Source organism: Petaurus breviceps, unplaced genomic scaffold (assembly GCF_028583685.1).
Source record: "Petaurus breviceps papuanus isolate PSGF00001 unplaced genomic scaffold, PetGlider_PUasm1.0 76, whole genome shotgun sequence".
NCBI classification, from domain to species: domain Eukaryota; kingdom Metazoa; phylum Chordata; class Mammalia; order Diprotodontia; family Petauridae; genus Petaurus; species Petaurus breviceps.
In genome coordinates this window covers 61,192,286-61,209,395 of record NW_027186473.1, presented here as the reverse complement: position 1 = coordinate 61,209,395, position 17,110 = coordinate 61,192,286, and the positions used below count along the sequence as shown (strand labels likewise).

Genomic DNA, 17,110 nt, shown 5'->3' with positions numbered 1-17,110 from the left:
TTATTTTCATAAGGAAAAATGTTCAGTCATTTTATTGAATGAATGGGGTGGGAAGAATTCAGTGGTGGAAAGTGGAACAAAAGACTCAGCTTTTGTTACCTTTATTTGCTCCCTAAACTACTTAAGCTTTTGTCTCCTACTGCTTATAGTCACACTATGGCATATCTTCATTGGCTTTGACTAAAGCCAAAAATGATGTCTTTTAAAAAATTCACACTTTTTGAATAACATCTCCCCTTTCCCAATTCTTTGTTGTTAAAAACAAAGCATAATACAACAAAGGCATTTTACTCTTCTGATTTGTAGTTGGGGAACCTGATGAAATTAAGAAGATTACAGTAGCAGCAGCAAAAAAACCCCCAACCAAAAAATCACCAATAATAAAAAAAATCCCACCAAAACTATATTTCAGGAATTAATTTTAAATTTCTCAATTTGGTTTACCTTTCCTTCTTCTTTTGGCCATCTATCTACCACCTTTGTTTCTGTTTACCCTCCTGACCCTTTGAGTGCTCTGAAGAGGCTGTAGTCTACAATTATTTAATTCATTCCTAATTACATCTTAATGATACAAAATTATCATATAATAGATAGTTTAGGGTAGGCCTGCACGATCTGCTGCCTGCCAAAGGATTTCCTCTACATAGAAAGGATGTTTTCTTCTACATTTTTTGCAGGTGTCTAAAAATCCTTTGGTGGGCTTCAAGGGGCTTGAAGGCCGTAAGTGGCCATGGGACACAGGTGGTGCAGGCCTGGCTTGGGGTATGCTCTGTGCTAGGGTGTAGCCAGTCAAGGGTTAAATATTTGTTGAAGGTAATTAACAAACCAAAGAACCTATGCTGTAGTATTCAAGATTTGGTTGTGGTTGGAGTTGTGTAAGATTAACTTTTTAACCACAAGATGGCAGCAAGATTTAAGTGACAGTATTGTAATTTTTAATATGGAGTAAGGATGGCATGTTAATTATGTTTGTTTGAAATAAACATAAAAATTTTAAATTGATGTGGAAGCTTAAATGCTTTTTACTCACTTAAGTGTACAATATAAACTTTTATTTTTGTATTGTAGTTAAATTCTCTTATGATTATCACAGAGGCAGCTTGATAGCAGTAGAAAGAGTGGGCCTTGGAGTCAGATCCACAGTGTAACACTAGGCAAAGCTCTTACTCACAGATGATGTCAGTTATAGACAGTATTCAATTCGTATTGGTGGAAGGAGTTTTTATTGCTTCTCTACACTGATAAAATCATAGATCTTCCCTACCCCACAAAAAATTTACTGTAGAGTGATATTCCTTTTTATAATGGAATTTTTATTAGAAGTAGCAAATGTCAAAAAGCTATATTCCTATGTTGTAGAAGGAAAGGTGGAAGAATTTATGTCTAATCTTTTCTTATAGAGTATTAGCAAGTAGGGGAAAATGTTTTGAATTCAGTGGCAGTGAATAATATTTATATGCTCCTGGCTCCTTTCTTCCTTCATATTTATTTACTTTTTTCCCTCCCGAGTGGAGAAAGCAAGGCTGTTGGGGTTAAGTGACTTGCCCAAGGTCACACAGCTAGTACCTGTCAAGTATCTTAGGTCAAATTTGAACTCAGTTCCTACTTCCTGACTCCTGGGCTGCCCCCTGTATATTTACTTTTATTCCACTAAATTGTTTGTGTTATTTAAGATACAAGATATGTTTGAGGTAGTAAGTTTGTGGGAGTTTCAGTGATTAATACTTGATGTTTAAGGAAAAGAACTAATAATCTTTTTCTACCTACATCATAAATTACATAAATAAGGTACTTTAATGTTAAAAATTGAGAATTGAAGGGTCACACATTGGAGATATCATGTTCTGTAGGTTCCTAAGAGATAGTAATTAAATCAATAAAACACTTGTTATCATGGGACATTACACTGGGAAAGATCTTAAGTATAATATCATTAATCAGCATTTAATTTCATGCTTCAGAGTTTGTTGCGGGCGTTTGCCCTCACAACAGATCTAGACGACTAGCCCCACGGCCCTCTCACTTACCCATCCCGGGTCTTCGGTCGTCACCGGCCCCTCACGGGGAAAAAACACCAGACAGAAGGCGGAGGAGTGAAGCGGGGTGGTTTATTCTTCAACAGTTACATGGCGGAGAGAGAGAGAGCGCCCTCTCACACAAGAAAATATATAGCGAATCCGAGCCAATCACATCGCAGTTTTACATTTATGGCCTTATATGGTGATCACCCCCATGGCCTTATATGGAGATCACCCCATATTCATTCAAAGCAACCATGGCACCACCCAAAACCCCTCCCCCTCCCCCATCAAGAGTTTACAAATTACTTTCCTCACAGCATTATTAGAAACGGGTTTTATAAATATTATTATCCCCATTTTGTAAATGAGGGAAGTAAAGAATCAAAGGGGAGAAATTACCCAGGGCCATATAGCCAGTAGTATCAGACTAATATGAGAATAATTCATTGTAGTGAGTCTCTTCATTTCTGTGGCTCCTACCCTTTTTACCCTTTGTTAATCCATTTTCCATGGAATAACCTTGATAAATTGAGGACAGATAGCTATTCCCCCAACTTTTTCCAGGATATACACTTCTGCTTCCTTCACTTGTTCTTCATTTAACATGGTCTGAGACCTTTCACCATCCTTGCTCTCCTCTTCAGATTGCCATTGTCAGTCTTTCCCAATATGTATTACCAGAAATGAACATAATATTTCAAATATCAGGAACCAAGTACAGTATAACTGTATAGCATTCAAAATACAGTTCATTATGCCATGAAATAAATGAACACACATATATTTGGCCCAGACTCAACCTAATTAACATAGGGAACTTTTTAAAACGATTCTCTCCATTGATTGAAATAGGTTTCTTGTCTGTAATTGTTCTGTAACTTACAGTATGTCTTATAGAGTCTCCTGGGATACCAGGAAGTTAAGTGACATGTCCATGGATAGATAGCCCCTATGTATCAGGGATGATTTCAAGGCTGACTCACTGTGTCGTGCTAACACCCACAAAAGAGAATATACTTTCACCTTTAACCATAGAGAAAACAACTTTGTAAATAATGGGTTGTAAGCCAAGCATGAGCAGCTTCCCAGAGGACTGCTTCTGTGAGCAGTTCCAAGGTTCTTATTACACAGTGTAGTGAACTTTTATTCAGCAGTGAATTAAGGCAAAACATTCACAGAAATCAAAAGTACAGCATTCACCATGTTATGGCATAACAACTTATCACTAAAATGGCCACGTAGTTTTCACCAAAGAGGTCACATAGTTTTAAACAAAGTACATTCATTTAGTAACTTCAGTCAGTCTTAAAGAGGCAAGCCTTCTTAATTGACACAAAGTACAGAGGTAAAAAACTCTTTACCCCTACGTCACATTGTCTTAATCTCTTCCATCAAAAAGTCTTCTTGATTGGAGATTAGTTTCCAATCATCCTTAAGTAGTAAGTCCTTAACTCAGTCATCTAATTGTAAAGGTCAAAGTTCTCCACCCCCAGTAAATCATGATCTTCTCAGTTTGCATTAAATACCCAAGGAGAAGTCTTTTGATCTAAACTCAAGCCTGGCTCTACACTTCCATAGTTCCCCTTCCATGGTCCCAGCTCCTGCCAGCTCTTTGTTGTCCAGTTCCTTGTTCAGTTTCTGTTACGTACTAAAGCTCACAGTGTCTAGTCCACCTCAAGTCTTTCACAGTTTCTGTTCCTGGGAAGACAAAGCTTAACAAAGCCACAATAACATTCATTCACATTACCGGCATCATCATCAATTCACTTTCTGCCTGTGAAATCAACATAGAACCAATAACAAGGTCTGAGGAATCAACACAAATCATCAGTATGGTCCGTGGACCTCTGAAATCATCAGCAAGACCCTCCTCCAGAATTTCTGTAAACATACAACAAGAAAATCCTCTTTCAGGGCTTCTGAACCAGCATCATTCAGGGCTTCTGAACCAGCAGCAAGGTTCCAGGACTTCTGTAACAACAGTACCATCCTCTATTAGCAGACAAATCTGATAAAGTAGCATCAAAACAGACAGACAGAATACTAGTGCCACAGCCATGCCTCCTACCCGTTCTCTCCTCTTCTCATTTCTCAGTTCTTCTCAATTCTCAGTTCCGTCCTCATTTCTCATTTCTCTTTTCAGTTCGGTTCTTTTCTCTCTCTCCAACACTAGCAGCCCAGCCTCCAGATGCTTGCTTCCAGAAGTTCTGGCCTCTCTCTGCTTGGGCTTTTCCTTATGTACAATATTAGCTCCTCCATGGTCTGCCCCTTCCAGTTATATCAACAAACAAATCCATCCTACTGTGGGATTCACAAGTTCTGGGTCTTAATACTTGACTTGAAACTAAGTGCTAAGTACCTGTTTGATTGCAAATACAAGGGGCAGGGAAGATCTTCAAATTCCCATTGCCATTACACGGGTGTGTGTGTGTGTGTGTGTGTGTGTGTGTACACACATATATAGACACACATATAGTGACCTTGCTTAAATTTTCTTTGTCAACTGAAATCTCTTTTTCTCTGCTATTTTTTAACAAAACAAAACAAAAATCCAGTTTATGTTTGGAAAGTTCTCCCCCCTTCAGGAAACTAAACTTGATCGAACAAGTTACTTTATAAAATCAGTGATAATTTCTAAGATGGTGGTCATTAAAGGACTCATATTTTTACTGCTCCCTAAAATGCAGTTGTCTTCTGTTCTTCTGAATAGTTAGTGGTGGTCTTACCAAAGTGTTATTTTTAACAAAAATAAATCTTATGTACAGTTTAGTTTTTTTTAATTAATATTAGAATATTAGTTTAAAATGAATTTGCATTTTATAGGCAGTTCTCACATTTTCTACTGCTTGTCCAGTATATAATTTTTAAGTTAATTTTTTTGAAATCAGATAATGTTTTCCCTAAAAGAATTGGGTCCAATTCTGGTCACTACATTATAGAAGGAGAGATAGTGAGGGCTGCCACAAGGTAAAAGGACCTAAAACTTATCATATGAGGATCATTGGTAGATGCACTGAGCATACTTATCTCGAGAAGACTCAGATATTTTTGTATATCTAGTGTCCAGATGATTAGTGAGGAAATTAACTTTTTTCCACCTGCATCACTGATACTAAGCTCTACTGTTTAAAGTTTGTGTACTCAAATTGAAGTATTTTATTTCTCAACAGAAAACATCAGCAACCTTGAAAAAGATACAAATGTTAAATTACCTTTACCATGGCTAAGAGGCATCTTAAGAAAGACTAGCCATGTGGGTGATAAAGATGTACTAGAAGAGGAGGATAACCCTGCTTTTGCCAAACTACAATTTTCACATTCTGCACCTTCATCTCTGATGAGGCTGAGTGGCAAAATGTTAGAAATTGAACAAAGAACTCTCTCTGAAAGCCCCAATTCTGAGGTAATTACTGCGTCTGAAACATTGAGTCTTGTTCTTGAATATGTCTTTGTATCTGATCATCATTATCTGAATTTTGTTTTGTGAGATTTATCAATCGTCTGTATTACTTAATGACAAAGAAGTATAGTATTACATAAGCTAAAAATGAGATAGTTTCATTGTACAGACAAATGGATGTGTTTTGGGAAAATGACTACTGGTGTTCTTTTCATTCATTTACATCAAAACACATTTATCAAAACATATTTGAACACATTCTATGTCTGTGCTACTCAGAGATATAAAGATGCATAAGACATGTGTTCTACCCTTAAGGAATTTAAAGTCTATATTGTCTTACATTAAATGGAATGAACTAATAAAGTAGATAGATATCCTGAGAAATTAGTTTAAAAAGGCCATAGTCTCCCAGTGCATCTGGGGCCATCTGCTCTCTGTCTTGCCACTGGACTCAGATAGCTCTAGAAGACAAAGTAAGGCTGATGACTTTGCATAGGCCTCCCTCACTTAAATCCAGTTCACTTGCAAAGTTATGGCATCACCTTCCTGATGTCATAGTCCCCTTCAAGAATGAAGGACATATAATAACAACAAATAAAATAGTTCACTTGGAGATCTATCCAGACTCACCACCAGCCCCTGCATTGTTTTTATAGTTCATTTGTTGTTTGTTCAATTTCTCTTTCTTTGCTTTTTAAAATCTATATATGTTGTTTTTGTACATTTTATAGTTTTATAGGTAATCATATTCTTAATTTTTCTGCCAAAATTTTGTAATGATTTTTTTTAATTTCCATTGTCTATTATGAATTCTAGCTGGTTCATTTTTTTTTCTTGATGGGGGAAAGCAAGGCAATTGGGATTAAATGACTTGCCCAAAGTCACACAGCTAGTTAAGTGTCAAGTGTCTGAGGTCAGATGTGAACTCTGGTCCTCCTGACTCCAGGATCAATGCTCTATTCAGTGATCCACCTACCTTCCCTTAGTTGGTTCATTTTTACTTTTCATAATTTGATGTTCCTTTCTTTTAATCAAATAATTAGCTAATAGTTTATCAGTTTTAGGTTTTTATAAAACAGTTCTTGGTTTTGCTTATCATTTTTGTAGCCTCTTTGCTTTACGTTTTTTTTTTTTTCAATTTGTCTTTTCCCTTTCTGGTTATTTTTAGTTTTTTTTTAATTTCGTATTGAGTTCATTAATGCTGTTTTGTTAAAATATATTTTCAGAGCTATAATTCTCCCTCTAAGAACTGCCTTAGCATCACCCAAAAAATTTTGGTATATTTCATTGCTGTCATTCATTCTCTTTTACATAGCTATAAATTGTTTCTGTGATTTGTTCTTTGAGGCCTTCAGTGTTAGGAGTATCATTACTTAATCTCCATTTAAATTTGTATCTTACATGAATGTCCCCTGTGTTACTCACTAGTTTTATTGCAGTATAGTCTAAAAAGGATATACTTATTCTGCCTTTATGTATTTATGATTACTTTGTGCTCTAACAGATGATTAATTTTTGTAAAGGTTTCATTATATATAAAGAAATACACATATTCTTTTATTGTTTCCTTTCAGAAATTATTATGTCATCCTTGATTTATGGGAAAAAAAGCAATAATTAAAGGGGCATTGCATTACCAGTTACTAAAAATTTATTTTTAATCATCTTCAAAGCTATTTGGTACTAGTGAAAAAATAGAAAAGTAAATCAGGTATCAGACTGGATAATCAAAACCCAGGAATAAGTGACTGCAGCATTCCAGTGATTGAGAGAATAATACAAACTCAGGGAAAAGACTCTTTCCCAAGAACTACTTGGGAAAACTGGAAGGCATTGTAACAAACATTGTCTTAAGTTAGCCTAACATGGATTGAAGGTATCAGATCTAGAGATGGAAGGCACCTTATGAGCTCTTCAATCTATCCCCTAAAGATATGTGTGTGTGTGTGTGTGTGTGTGTGTGTGTATGTGTGTGTATGTATGAATACTGAGGGCTAGAGAGGCTGTGACTTGCCTGAGTTCACACACCCAGTAAGTGGCAGGGCCAAGATTTGAACCCAGGTGCTCTGATTTTTACACATAATAAGCTACAAAGTGCCTGTTTTTGTTTTTTAATTAGAGGAGCACATTAGGAAGCATCTTTCACTCAACTCTAGTTGGGGCAGGAGGAGAGGGAAGACCTGGGAGAGAAAGTGGGGAGAATTCTTTACCAAACAAGGGATAGAAACAGAAATAGACCGTTTTGGTTACATAAAATTTGAAAGTTTTTGCCCCAGTAAAGTCAGTTAAAATAAGTAAATACTGTTGGTTGGGGAAAATATCTTTGCATAAATATATATGATAAAATCATGATTCCCATTGATTCAGGGAATCATTAAATAAATTACAGTACTTGAATTTAATGTAATGTTACTGTGTGTAAGAAACAATGACTGAAGAATTCAGAGAAGCATGGGAAGGCTTATACAAATAAGCAGTAACCAGAAATAACCAGAACCACAAACAAAAAAAAACAACACTATCCATAATGTTTACAACAAGGTAAATGGAAGAATAACAGAGTGAAACATCTCTGCAACTATATTAACCAAGACTGGCCGTATGCAAAGTTGAGAAAATGTACTTTCTCCTCATTGAAATGTGTAGGAGAGAGCTGTATGGGTGTGAAATATAGCATATACTCTCAAACAATTAACATTATTTAGTTTTGTAGGATTTTTAATTTTTTTTCATTTTTTTTTTTAAAGCAATCGGGGTTAAGTAACTTGCTCAAGGTTACATGGCCAGTTATTTCTGGGTGCGTGCTAAGTATCTGAGCCCGGATTTGATCCCCAGGTCATCCCGACACTGGAGCCGATGCTCTTACTTGCTGAGCCACCTGGCCACCCCTAAGCAATTGGGGTTAAGTAACTTGCTCAAAGTTACATGGCCAGGTGTTTCTGGGTGGGTGCTAAGTGTCTAAGCCCGGATTCGATCCCCAGGTCATCCCAACACCGGTGCTCTTACTCGCTGTGCTACCTGGCCGCCCTGATTTTTAATTTCTTTTTGAAAATCTTTGTTACAAGAGTTCAAGGAGAGGGATAGATATATTTGCAAATGAGATATGTTTTAAAAACCAAAGAAATCCATAACAAGACAACATTTTTCAAAAAAAATTACAAATGAATAGCAACCACATGAAATATTGCTTCAGATTACTAAAAAGAACAATGCAGATGTTTTCATCTCACAGCCTATCAAATTTGCAATGATAAAAAAAGAGTCTGATTTGGAAGGGCCGTAGAAAAACAGGCACACCAGTGAAGTATTGGTAGAGCAGTGAATTGGCCCAGCTATTCTGGAAATTAATTTGAAATTATGTAAGAAAATTCACTAAACTCTTCATGACCATTGACTTAATAATCCTCCAATTACTCATATGCCCCAAGAGGGTCATCTAGAGAAAGAAAGGGTTTATACACAAACATTTTCTATGGTAGCAAAAACCTGGAAGCAAAATGTGTATTCATCCTTTGGGATATGGTTGAACAAATTGTAATATGTGAATATAATTTAATATTCTGTTGCTATACAAAATGAATAAATATGAGAAATTTAGAGGAGCGTAGGGAGACTTACATGAAGTGATGTAGAATGAAAAAAGAGAACCAAGAATGCAATATACTGGTTAAATAATGTAAATGATAACACTGAAGGAAAATATAAATTCTATAATGATTGTTCTGGTGAGTTGATAAAGAAACTCACCTTCCCCCCTTTCACTAAGAGGTGGGGGTAGAATTAGGCACAATTTTGTTATGTTCGGTTTAAATGTTTTTCTTTGTTACAAAGAAAGATAAAGGGGAAATATTGAGGAGATATGGTATAGTATAAAATTTAAAAAAACAATTCATCTTTTTGTTTTTTTTAAAGAAAGTATAAAGAAAATCAAAGAACTTGGCCTGTTATGATAATTGTTTGGGTTCAAAATAATCACAAACTAGACTCAACTCTGGTAGTGTATTAGATACACTAAAAATTAAACTTACCCCTGAAATATCATTTTTTAAGGGTCCTTGGTTAACAAGCCCACGAACATCATTAGCAATTCCTCACCAGCTATCAGATGCTGAAAATCTTGGAGACCACTTTTTCCCTCAACCAACAGAAAGATCTTCTAAGAAAGGTATAAATTTTTTTTTCCTATTCTTATATGTTCTAGAGGACAATTCTAGGACTTAATATTTATCATTAAAACCTTAAAATGCTTCTTTTCAATTAATGAGCTATACGAGTACAAAGAAGTATTTGCTGAAATGATACAAAAATTAATTTTGTTAGGTCATAATTTGGTTTCAGATCACTAATAGATAACATTTTTTCATTCATATTTTTTATATGACTGAGACACCTTAACTTCACACTTAGCCACTTGGTCTTTGAGTAAATAAGTTGAAATGCAGGATTTTCCAGTTCAGAGTTGAATATCTAAGAGAGAGCTTGAAATACTCCCACAAAAACTAAGAACAAAATGAGCCTTGAATTTGAAGGACTAGATTAGCATTATCATAGCCATTTGATACTGAACTAGAAACACTGTTATTCCTAAAGCTCTTGGGTTCAGGTCCTAGACTTTCTCCATCAGCATCTGAGGAACAGTGGTGATGATAGTGGTTTGACTTGCCTGGTATGTGCTGCCTCCTGTCCTCTCCCCCTCCCTCTTCCTACATGTTCTACTGCTTCAGTTAGGCTGGCTTACCTGCCCTGGGAGAGGCAGTGGGATGTTGTTAGTTGGTGGGGATAGCTGACCTCTTCTTCATAGGATCCATCTCTGCAGATAATAGCTATGAGAATTGAACTGGAAGTAGGACTGATTGTTGGATGTAGGGGGGTGCCACTCAGTAATAGTAATGGAATTTAAAGATCCCACTGTATTGGCTTGGTTTTTGGATTGATTGTGTTAAAACCCAGAGCTTGTGATTCCCACTTGTGGGATGGACTTGTTGATGTGAAAAGAGAGTGCTGAACTGGGAGGATCTGGTGACCTAAAGTTAGAGAGACACAAGAAAAGAGAGAGGCAGAAGAACTTTTTGGAAGCAGCATCTTGGAGGCAGAGAGAGACTGAGAGGATTGCTGAGGGCCAGTTTGAATTGCCCAGGACTTTTGAGAGCTGCCCCCCAGAACTGCCAAGGACTGATGAGACATGGCTGTTATGCTGGTACTTTGTCTGTCTGTTTTGATGTTGTTTTGCCAGATTTGTCCACTGGTGAAAGACAGTCCTGTTGTTGCAGAGGGACTGTAACTTTGCTGTTGGTTCAGAGGCCCTGAAGAAGGATTTTCTTGTTGTATGTTTGCAGAAATCCTGGAAGAGGGTTTTGCTAATGTTTTGAGGGGTCCTAGGACTGTTCTGCAGACAGAGAATGAATTAATGAAGACACTGGCAATGTATCTTGTGGCCTTGCTAAGTTTTGTCTTCCCAGGAACAAAGATTGCTGAGAACTTGCCTCGGTTCAAGATGAAGAAAAGACCTTTTTGTTTATTAAATGCTGTGCTATTTAAGCTTGTTGTAACTCTGGGGTAGATGGCCTATTCAGTTGTAAACCAAGGGTGGGGAATTTTTTACTTTTTTTTGTGCTCTGTGATTGAACAAATGAATGTACTTTACTTATGATTGGAAACTAATCTCCATTTGAGAAGAGGGGCTTTGTGGTTGACTAAATGAATGTATGGCATAGGGGTGGAGTAGTACTTAGAAGAGGGTCTTTGGGATTGACTAAATGAATTATAATGTCCAGGGGTGGAGTAGTACTTGGACATTATTGGTGAATGCTGTATTTTGAATGATGATATATTTTGATTTTCTCTGTACTTAATTTTTCACTGAATAAAATGGAGAGCACCAATGCTGGTATTTTGAACCTTGGGAAGTTGTCTTTGCTTGGCATTACACACTCCTAGGGTTCTTGTGTCTATCTGCCTGTTGATGACTTATTGCTAGTATTTAGTCAGCAGTTGTTGCTAATGGTTATGAAGAAAGCCTGCCTTCAAAGTGATTTCTCCTTTCAGTGATAGCTGTAGAGGCTGCGCTCAAAACCAGTCTAGTTTAAGGGGATATTGCTGTTCCCACAGCTCTTGGGTTTGGAGTTTGGGGTTCTAGGCCATTGCCATAATGGCCCAGTGAAAGATGAGGTGGGAGCGGTGGTTTGACTTGTTTGATATGTTTGCTCTGGTCTCCATCTGAGGGAAGGTACTCTGTTGCTTCAGCTAGGTTGACTTACCTGCCCTGTGGGTGGCAGTTGGTTAGCAACTAATTCATGGGGATAGCTGACCCCTTTTCCACAAAAGATATCTCCTTATATTATGACTGTGAGGGCTGGACTGGGAGAAGGAAAATTATTAGTTTATCTCTTCCCACCTGTCATTCTTTTGCTATAATGACATAGAGAAAACCATGCTTTCATTTTGCAAACATTACCCATGTTCTTTGACTGGTTATGATTTGTTTAAATAACATTTAGAATCAAAGATATGACAACTGCTGACATTTTGTTTACTTGCTTAAGTGCAAGGTTCTTGTCTTGGTGCCACTCTTTAGTATGGGTTTCAAGACCAAACTGTTTAGTTAAAACTGTTCCTCTCCAGAAAACAACAAAAGCTTTTGAGCTTTGATAACATCTAAGAGCCATCTAAGAGTTTTCAAGTCTATAGCTGACAGCAAACAGTGACTTCAGATAAAGATGATCACCTTTGAAATAATAAAAGAGATGACTAAACTTGAAAGTAGACCCTGACTTAAGAAGAGAGATTCGCAGAGGAAAAAAAGGGAAAGCCTCATAGGGTTCAAACCCACAGATCCTGGTGGCAGGAGGCATGGATCTTTTACTTTTGTATTCTTTCGCCATTGTTCATAGAATACTGCCAAAGAGCCACTAAAGATTTTCTAAAGCTTTAAAGACAGAATTAATAGAAACAATATTCATTTGGTTTGTTAGATATCAATTGTTTTTTGTTTTTTTTTTCATTTGGATTTATTTATTTTTAGTTTTCAACATTCATTTTCACAAGATTTTAAGTTGCAAATTTTCTCCCCTTCTTTCCCCTAACCCCCACCCCAAGATGGCAGGCATATTAAGTACCCCTTCCACAATCAGCCTTCTCTTATATCCCCTATGGCAGCCCCCCTTACTTTTTAAAAAAAATTTTTAAATTTTATTTTTTAATTAATTTGTTTGTTTCCTTTTAGTTTACAGGATTCAATTCCACAAATCCTTGAGTTTCACATTTTGTCCCCCTTCCCCCTCTACTCCCCATGGCGGCATATAGTCCAGTATAGGATCTGTAAATACTTTCACATTACACATTAGTCAGGTTATAAAGACGGATTGAATCAGATGGAATGAAAAATGGTAAAGAGGACATAAAACCAAACAAGAGAAAGAAAAAGATCAGGTATTTTGCTTCCATCTGGATATAAACACAGTTCTTTCTAGTTCTTTCTCTGGATGCACATATTTCTCTTCACCATGAGTCTTTTGGGATTGACTTATATCACTGCATTGCTGAGAAGAGTTCAGTCTATAAAAGCTGGTCATCACACATACGTTGTGTCTGTAATTGTGTACAAATTTCTCCTGGTTCTACTCTTCTCACTCAGCATCAGTTCATATAAGCCTCTCCAGGTAAATATGAAGTCCTTCTGCTCCTTGTTTCTTATAGCACAATAGTATTCCATAACATGCATATACCACAACTTGTTCAGCCATTCCCCAGTTGATGGGCACCCCCTTAATTTCCAGTTCTTTGCCACCAAAAAAAAGAGCTGCTATAAATATTTTTGTACATATGGGTCTTCTTCCCACTTCTATGATCTCTTTGGGATATAACCCTAGGAGTGGTCAAAGGATATGAAAGTATTTATAGCACTTTGGGCATAATTCCAGATTGCTCTCCAGAAAGGTTGGATCAGTTCACAACTCCACCAGCAATGCATTAGTGTGCCAATTTGCCCACATCCTCTCCAGCATTTGTCATTTTCCTGCTTTATCATCTTAGCCAATCTGACCAGTGAGATGTGGTACCTCAGAGTTGTTTTGATTTGCATTTCTCTAATCAATAGTGATTTAGAGCATTTCTTCATGTGCTTATAGATATCTTTAATTTCTTTCTCTGAAAATTGCCTGTTCATATCCTTTGACCATTTATCAATTGGGGAATGACTTGTATTCTTATAAATTTGACTCAATTCTCTGTATATTTTAGAAATGAGTCCTTTGTCACAGACATAGGTTGTAAAGATTCTTTACCAATTTCCCATCTCCCTCTTAATCTTGGTTACATTGGCTTTGTTTGTGTAGAAGCTTTTCAATTTCATGTAGTCAAAATTATCCATTTTACTTTTTATAATGTTCTCTAATTCTTATTTAGTCATAAAGTCTTTCCCTCTCCACAAGTCTGACAGGTAAACTATTCCTTGTTTCACGAGACTGCTTACAGTATCAGCCTTTATACCTAGATCATGCACCCATTTAGACTTGATTTTGATATATGGTGTTAGATAATGGTCTGTGTCCAGTTTCTGCCATACTATATTCCAGTTTTCCCAGCAGTTTTTGTCAAATAGTGAGTTCTTATCCCCAAAACCAGGGTCTTGGGGTTTATCAAACAATAGTTTACTATAGTCGTTGACTTCTGAATCTTGTGTGCCTAATCTATTCCATTGATCCACTCCTCTATTCCTCAGCCAGTACCAAGTAGTTTTGATGACAGTGTTTTATAATACAGATTGAAATCTGGTATAGGTAGTCCACCTTCCCTAGCACTTCTTTTAACTGATTCTTGATATTCTGGACCGTTTATTCTTCCAAATGAATTTTGTTACTGTTTTTTCTAGATCTATAAAGTAATTTTTTGGTAAATTGATTGGTATGGAACTAAATATATAATTTAATTTAGGTAAAATTGGCATTTTTATTATATTAGCTCAACCCAGCCACGAGCAATTGATATTTTTCCAGTTAGTTAGATCTGAATTAATTTGTGTGAAAAGTGTTTTGTAGTTGTGGTCATATAGGTCCTGGGTTTGTTTTGGCAGGTAGATTCCCAAATATTTTATACTGTCTACAGTAACTTTAAATGGGATTCCTCTTTCTATCTCTTGCTGTTGAATTACATTGGAAATACATAGGAATGCTGAGGATTTCTGTGGGTTTATTTTATATCCTGCAGCTTTGCCAAATTTATTTATTGTCTCAAGTAGTTTTTTACTTGATTCTCTAAGTATATCATCATATCATCTGCAAAGAGTGATAGCTTGGTCTCTTCTTTGCCTATTTTGATTCCTTTCATTTCTTTTTTTTTCTGTAATTGCTACTGCGAGCATTTATAGTACCACATTGAATAAGAGGGGTGATAGTAGACATCCTTGTTTCACCCCTGATCTTATGGGAAATGTTTCTAGCTTCTCCCCATTACATATAATACTTGCTGATGGCTGTAAATAGGTGCTACCTATTATTTTAAGGAAGGCTCCATTTATTCCTATACTTTCTAATGTTTTTATTAGGAATGAATGTTGTATTTTGTCAAAAGCCTTTTCTGCATCTATTGAGATGATCATGTGGTTTCTGCTAGTTTTATTGTTGATATGCTCAATTATACTGATGGTTTTCCTAATATTAAACCATCCTTGCATTCCTGGAATAAATCCTATCTGATCAAAGTGTATTATTCTTGAGATAAGTTGCTGTAGTCTTTTTGCTACTATTTTATTTAGAATTTTTGCATCTATATTCATGAGGGAGATTGGTCTTTAATTTCCATTCCCTGTTTTCTCTCTTCCTTATTTAGGTATCAGTACCATATTTGTGTCATAAAAAGAATTTGGTAGGACTCCTTCACTAATTTTCCCAAATAGTTTGTAGAGTATTGGAATCAATTGTTCTTTAAATGTTTGATAGAATTCACTAGTAAATTCATCTGGCCCTGGAGATTTTTTCCTAGGTAGTTGACTGATGGCTTGTTCAATTTCTTTTTCTGAGATGGGGTTATTTAAGTAATTTATTTCCTCTTCAGTTAATTTAGGCAGCTTGTATTTTTGTAAATATTCATCCATTTCCCTATGATTGTCAAATTTATGTGCATACAATTGGGAAAAATAATTCCTAATTATTGTTTTGATTTCCTCTTCATTGGAGGTAGATTCACCCTTTTCATTTTTGATACTCATAATTTGGTTTTCTTCTTTCTTTTTTTTTATCATATTGACTAAGGGTCTATCAATTTTGTTGGTTTTTTCATAAAACCAGCTCTTGGTTTTATTTACTAATTCAATAGTTTTCTTAATTTCAATTTTATTAATCTCTCCTTTGGTTTTCAATATTTCTAGTTTAGGATTTAATTGGGGATTTTGAATTTGTTCTTTTTCTAGGTTTTTCAATTGCATGCCCAATTCATTGACCTTCCTTTTCTCTAATTTAATCATGTATGCACTCAGGGATATAAAACTTCCATTAAGAACTGCCTTTAATGCATCCCACAAATTTTAGTATGTTGTCTCATTATTATCATTCTTTGAATGAAATTACTGATTGTTTCTATAATTTCTTGTTTGACCCACTCATTCTTTAGGATTAAAATGTTTAATTTCCAGTTAGTTTTCAGTCTGTCTTTCCATGGCCCTTTATTGCACATAATTTTTATTGCATCATGATCTGAGAAGGATGCATTTAATATTTCTGCCTTACTGCATAGAATTGTGAGGTTTTTATGCCCTAGAACATGGTCAGTTTTTGAGTATGTGCCATGAACTGCTGAGAAGAAGGTATATTCCTTTTTATCCCCATTCAGTTTTCTCCAGAGATCTATCATACCTATCCTCTCTAAAATCTTGTTCACCTCCTTAACTTCTTTCTTGTTTATTTTGAGGTTAGATTTATCAAGTTCAGAGAGGGAGAGATTGATGTCTCCCACTAGTATAGTTTTACTATCTATTTGTTCCTCTAATTCCTTTACCTTCTCCTCTAGGAATTTGGATGCTATACCACTTGGTGAATATATGTTAAGTAATGATATTGCTTCATTCTCGATGGTGCCTTTAACAGGATATAGTTTCTTTCCTTATCTCTTTTAATTAGGTCAATTTTTGCTTTTGCTTTTTCTGAGATAAGGATTGCTACCCCTGCATTTTTTACTTTAGCTGACGCATGATATATTATACTCCAGCCTTTTACCTTTACGCTGTGTGTATCCCTCTATTTCAGGTGTGTTTCTTGTAAACAGCATATTGTAGGATTATGATTTCTAATCCATTCTGCTGTCTCCTTTTTATGGGAAAGTTCATTCCATTCACATTTACAGTTATGATTGTTATCCGTTTCTTTCCCCCCATCCTATTCCCGCCCCTGTTAATATTCATATTTTTCTCCCCTTCTTCCTTCCCCCCCTTAATAGTTTTCCTTTTGACCACCGCCTCCCTCAGTATTCCCTTATCAACCCCCTTCTCTTTACCTCCCCTTTCCCCTTACTTCTTCCCTCCCTACTAACCCCTCCCCTCTTTCATAGCCCTTTCCCCCTCCTACTGCCTGTAGGATATTTTTATACTTAATGAAGTATGTTATTTCTTCTTCACACCAAGAGTGACAGGAACAAATCTCATGCACAACTCCTCTCCCTCCCCTCTTTCCCTCTAAAATGATACTTTTTGCATTTT

General features: G+C 36.2%; 1 protein-coding gene across 8 annotated transcripts in view; it reads left to right on the top strand.

Annotated features, from left to right (window-relative positions):
- Positions 1-17,110, top strand: part of MAP9 (microtubule associated protein 9) — a 74,300-nt gene that overhangs the window by 9,299 nt on the left and 47,891 nt on the right. For 7 of the 8 annotated variants that reach the window (XM_069105602.1, XM_069105600.1, XM_069105601.1 and 4 more), the window contains 2 exons: positions 5,192-5,424; positions 9,475-9,589. The exons of the other annotated variant lie outside the window; for it this stretch is intronic. In XM_069105602.1, the coding sequence (XP_068961703.1) occupies positions 5,192-5,424; positions 9,475-9,589 (348 nt within the window). The remainder of the gene's footprint in view (positions 1-5,191; positions 5,425-9,474; positions 9,590-17,110) is intronic. 8 annotated transcript variants of the gene reach the window in all.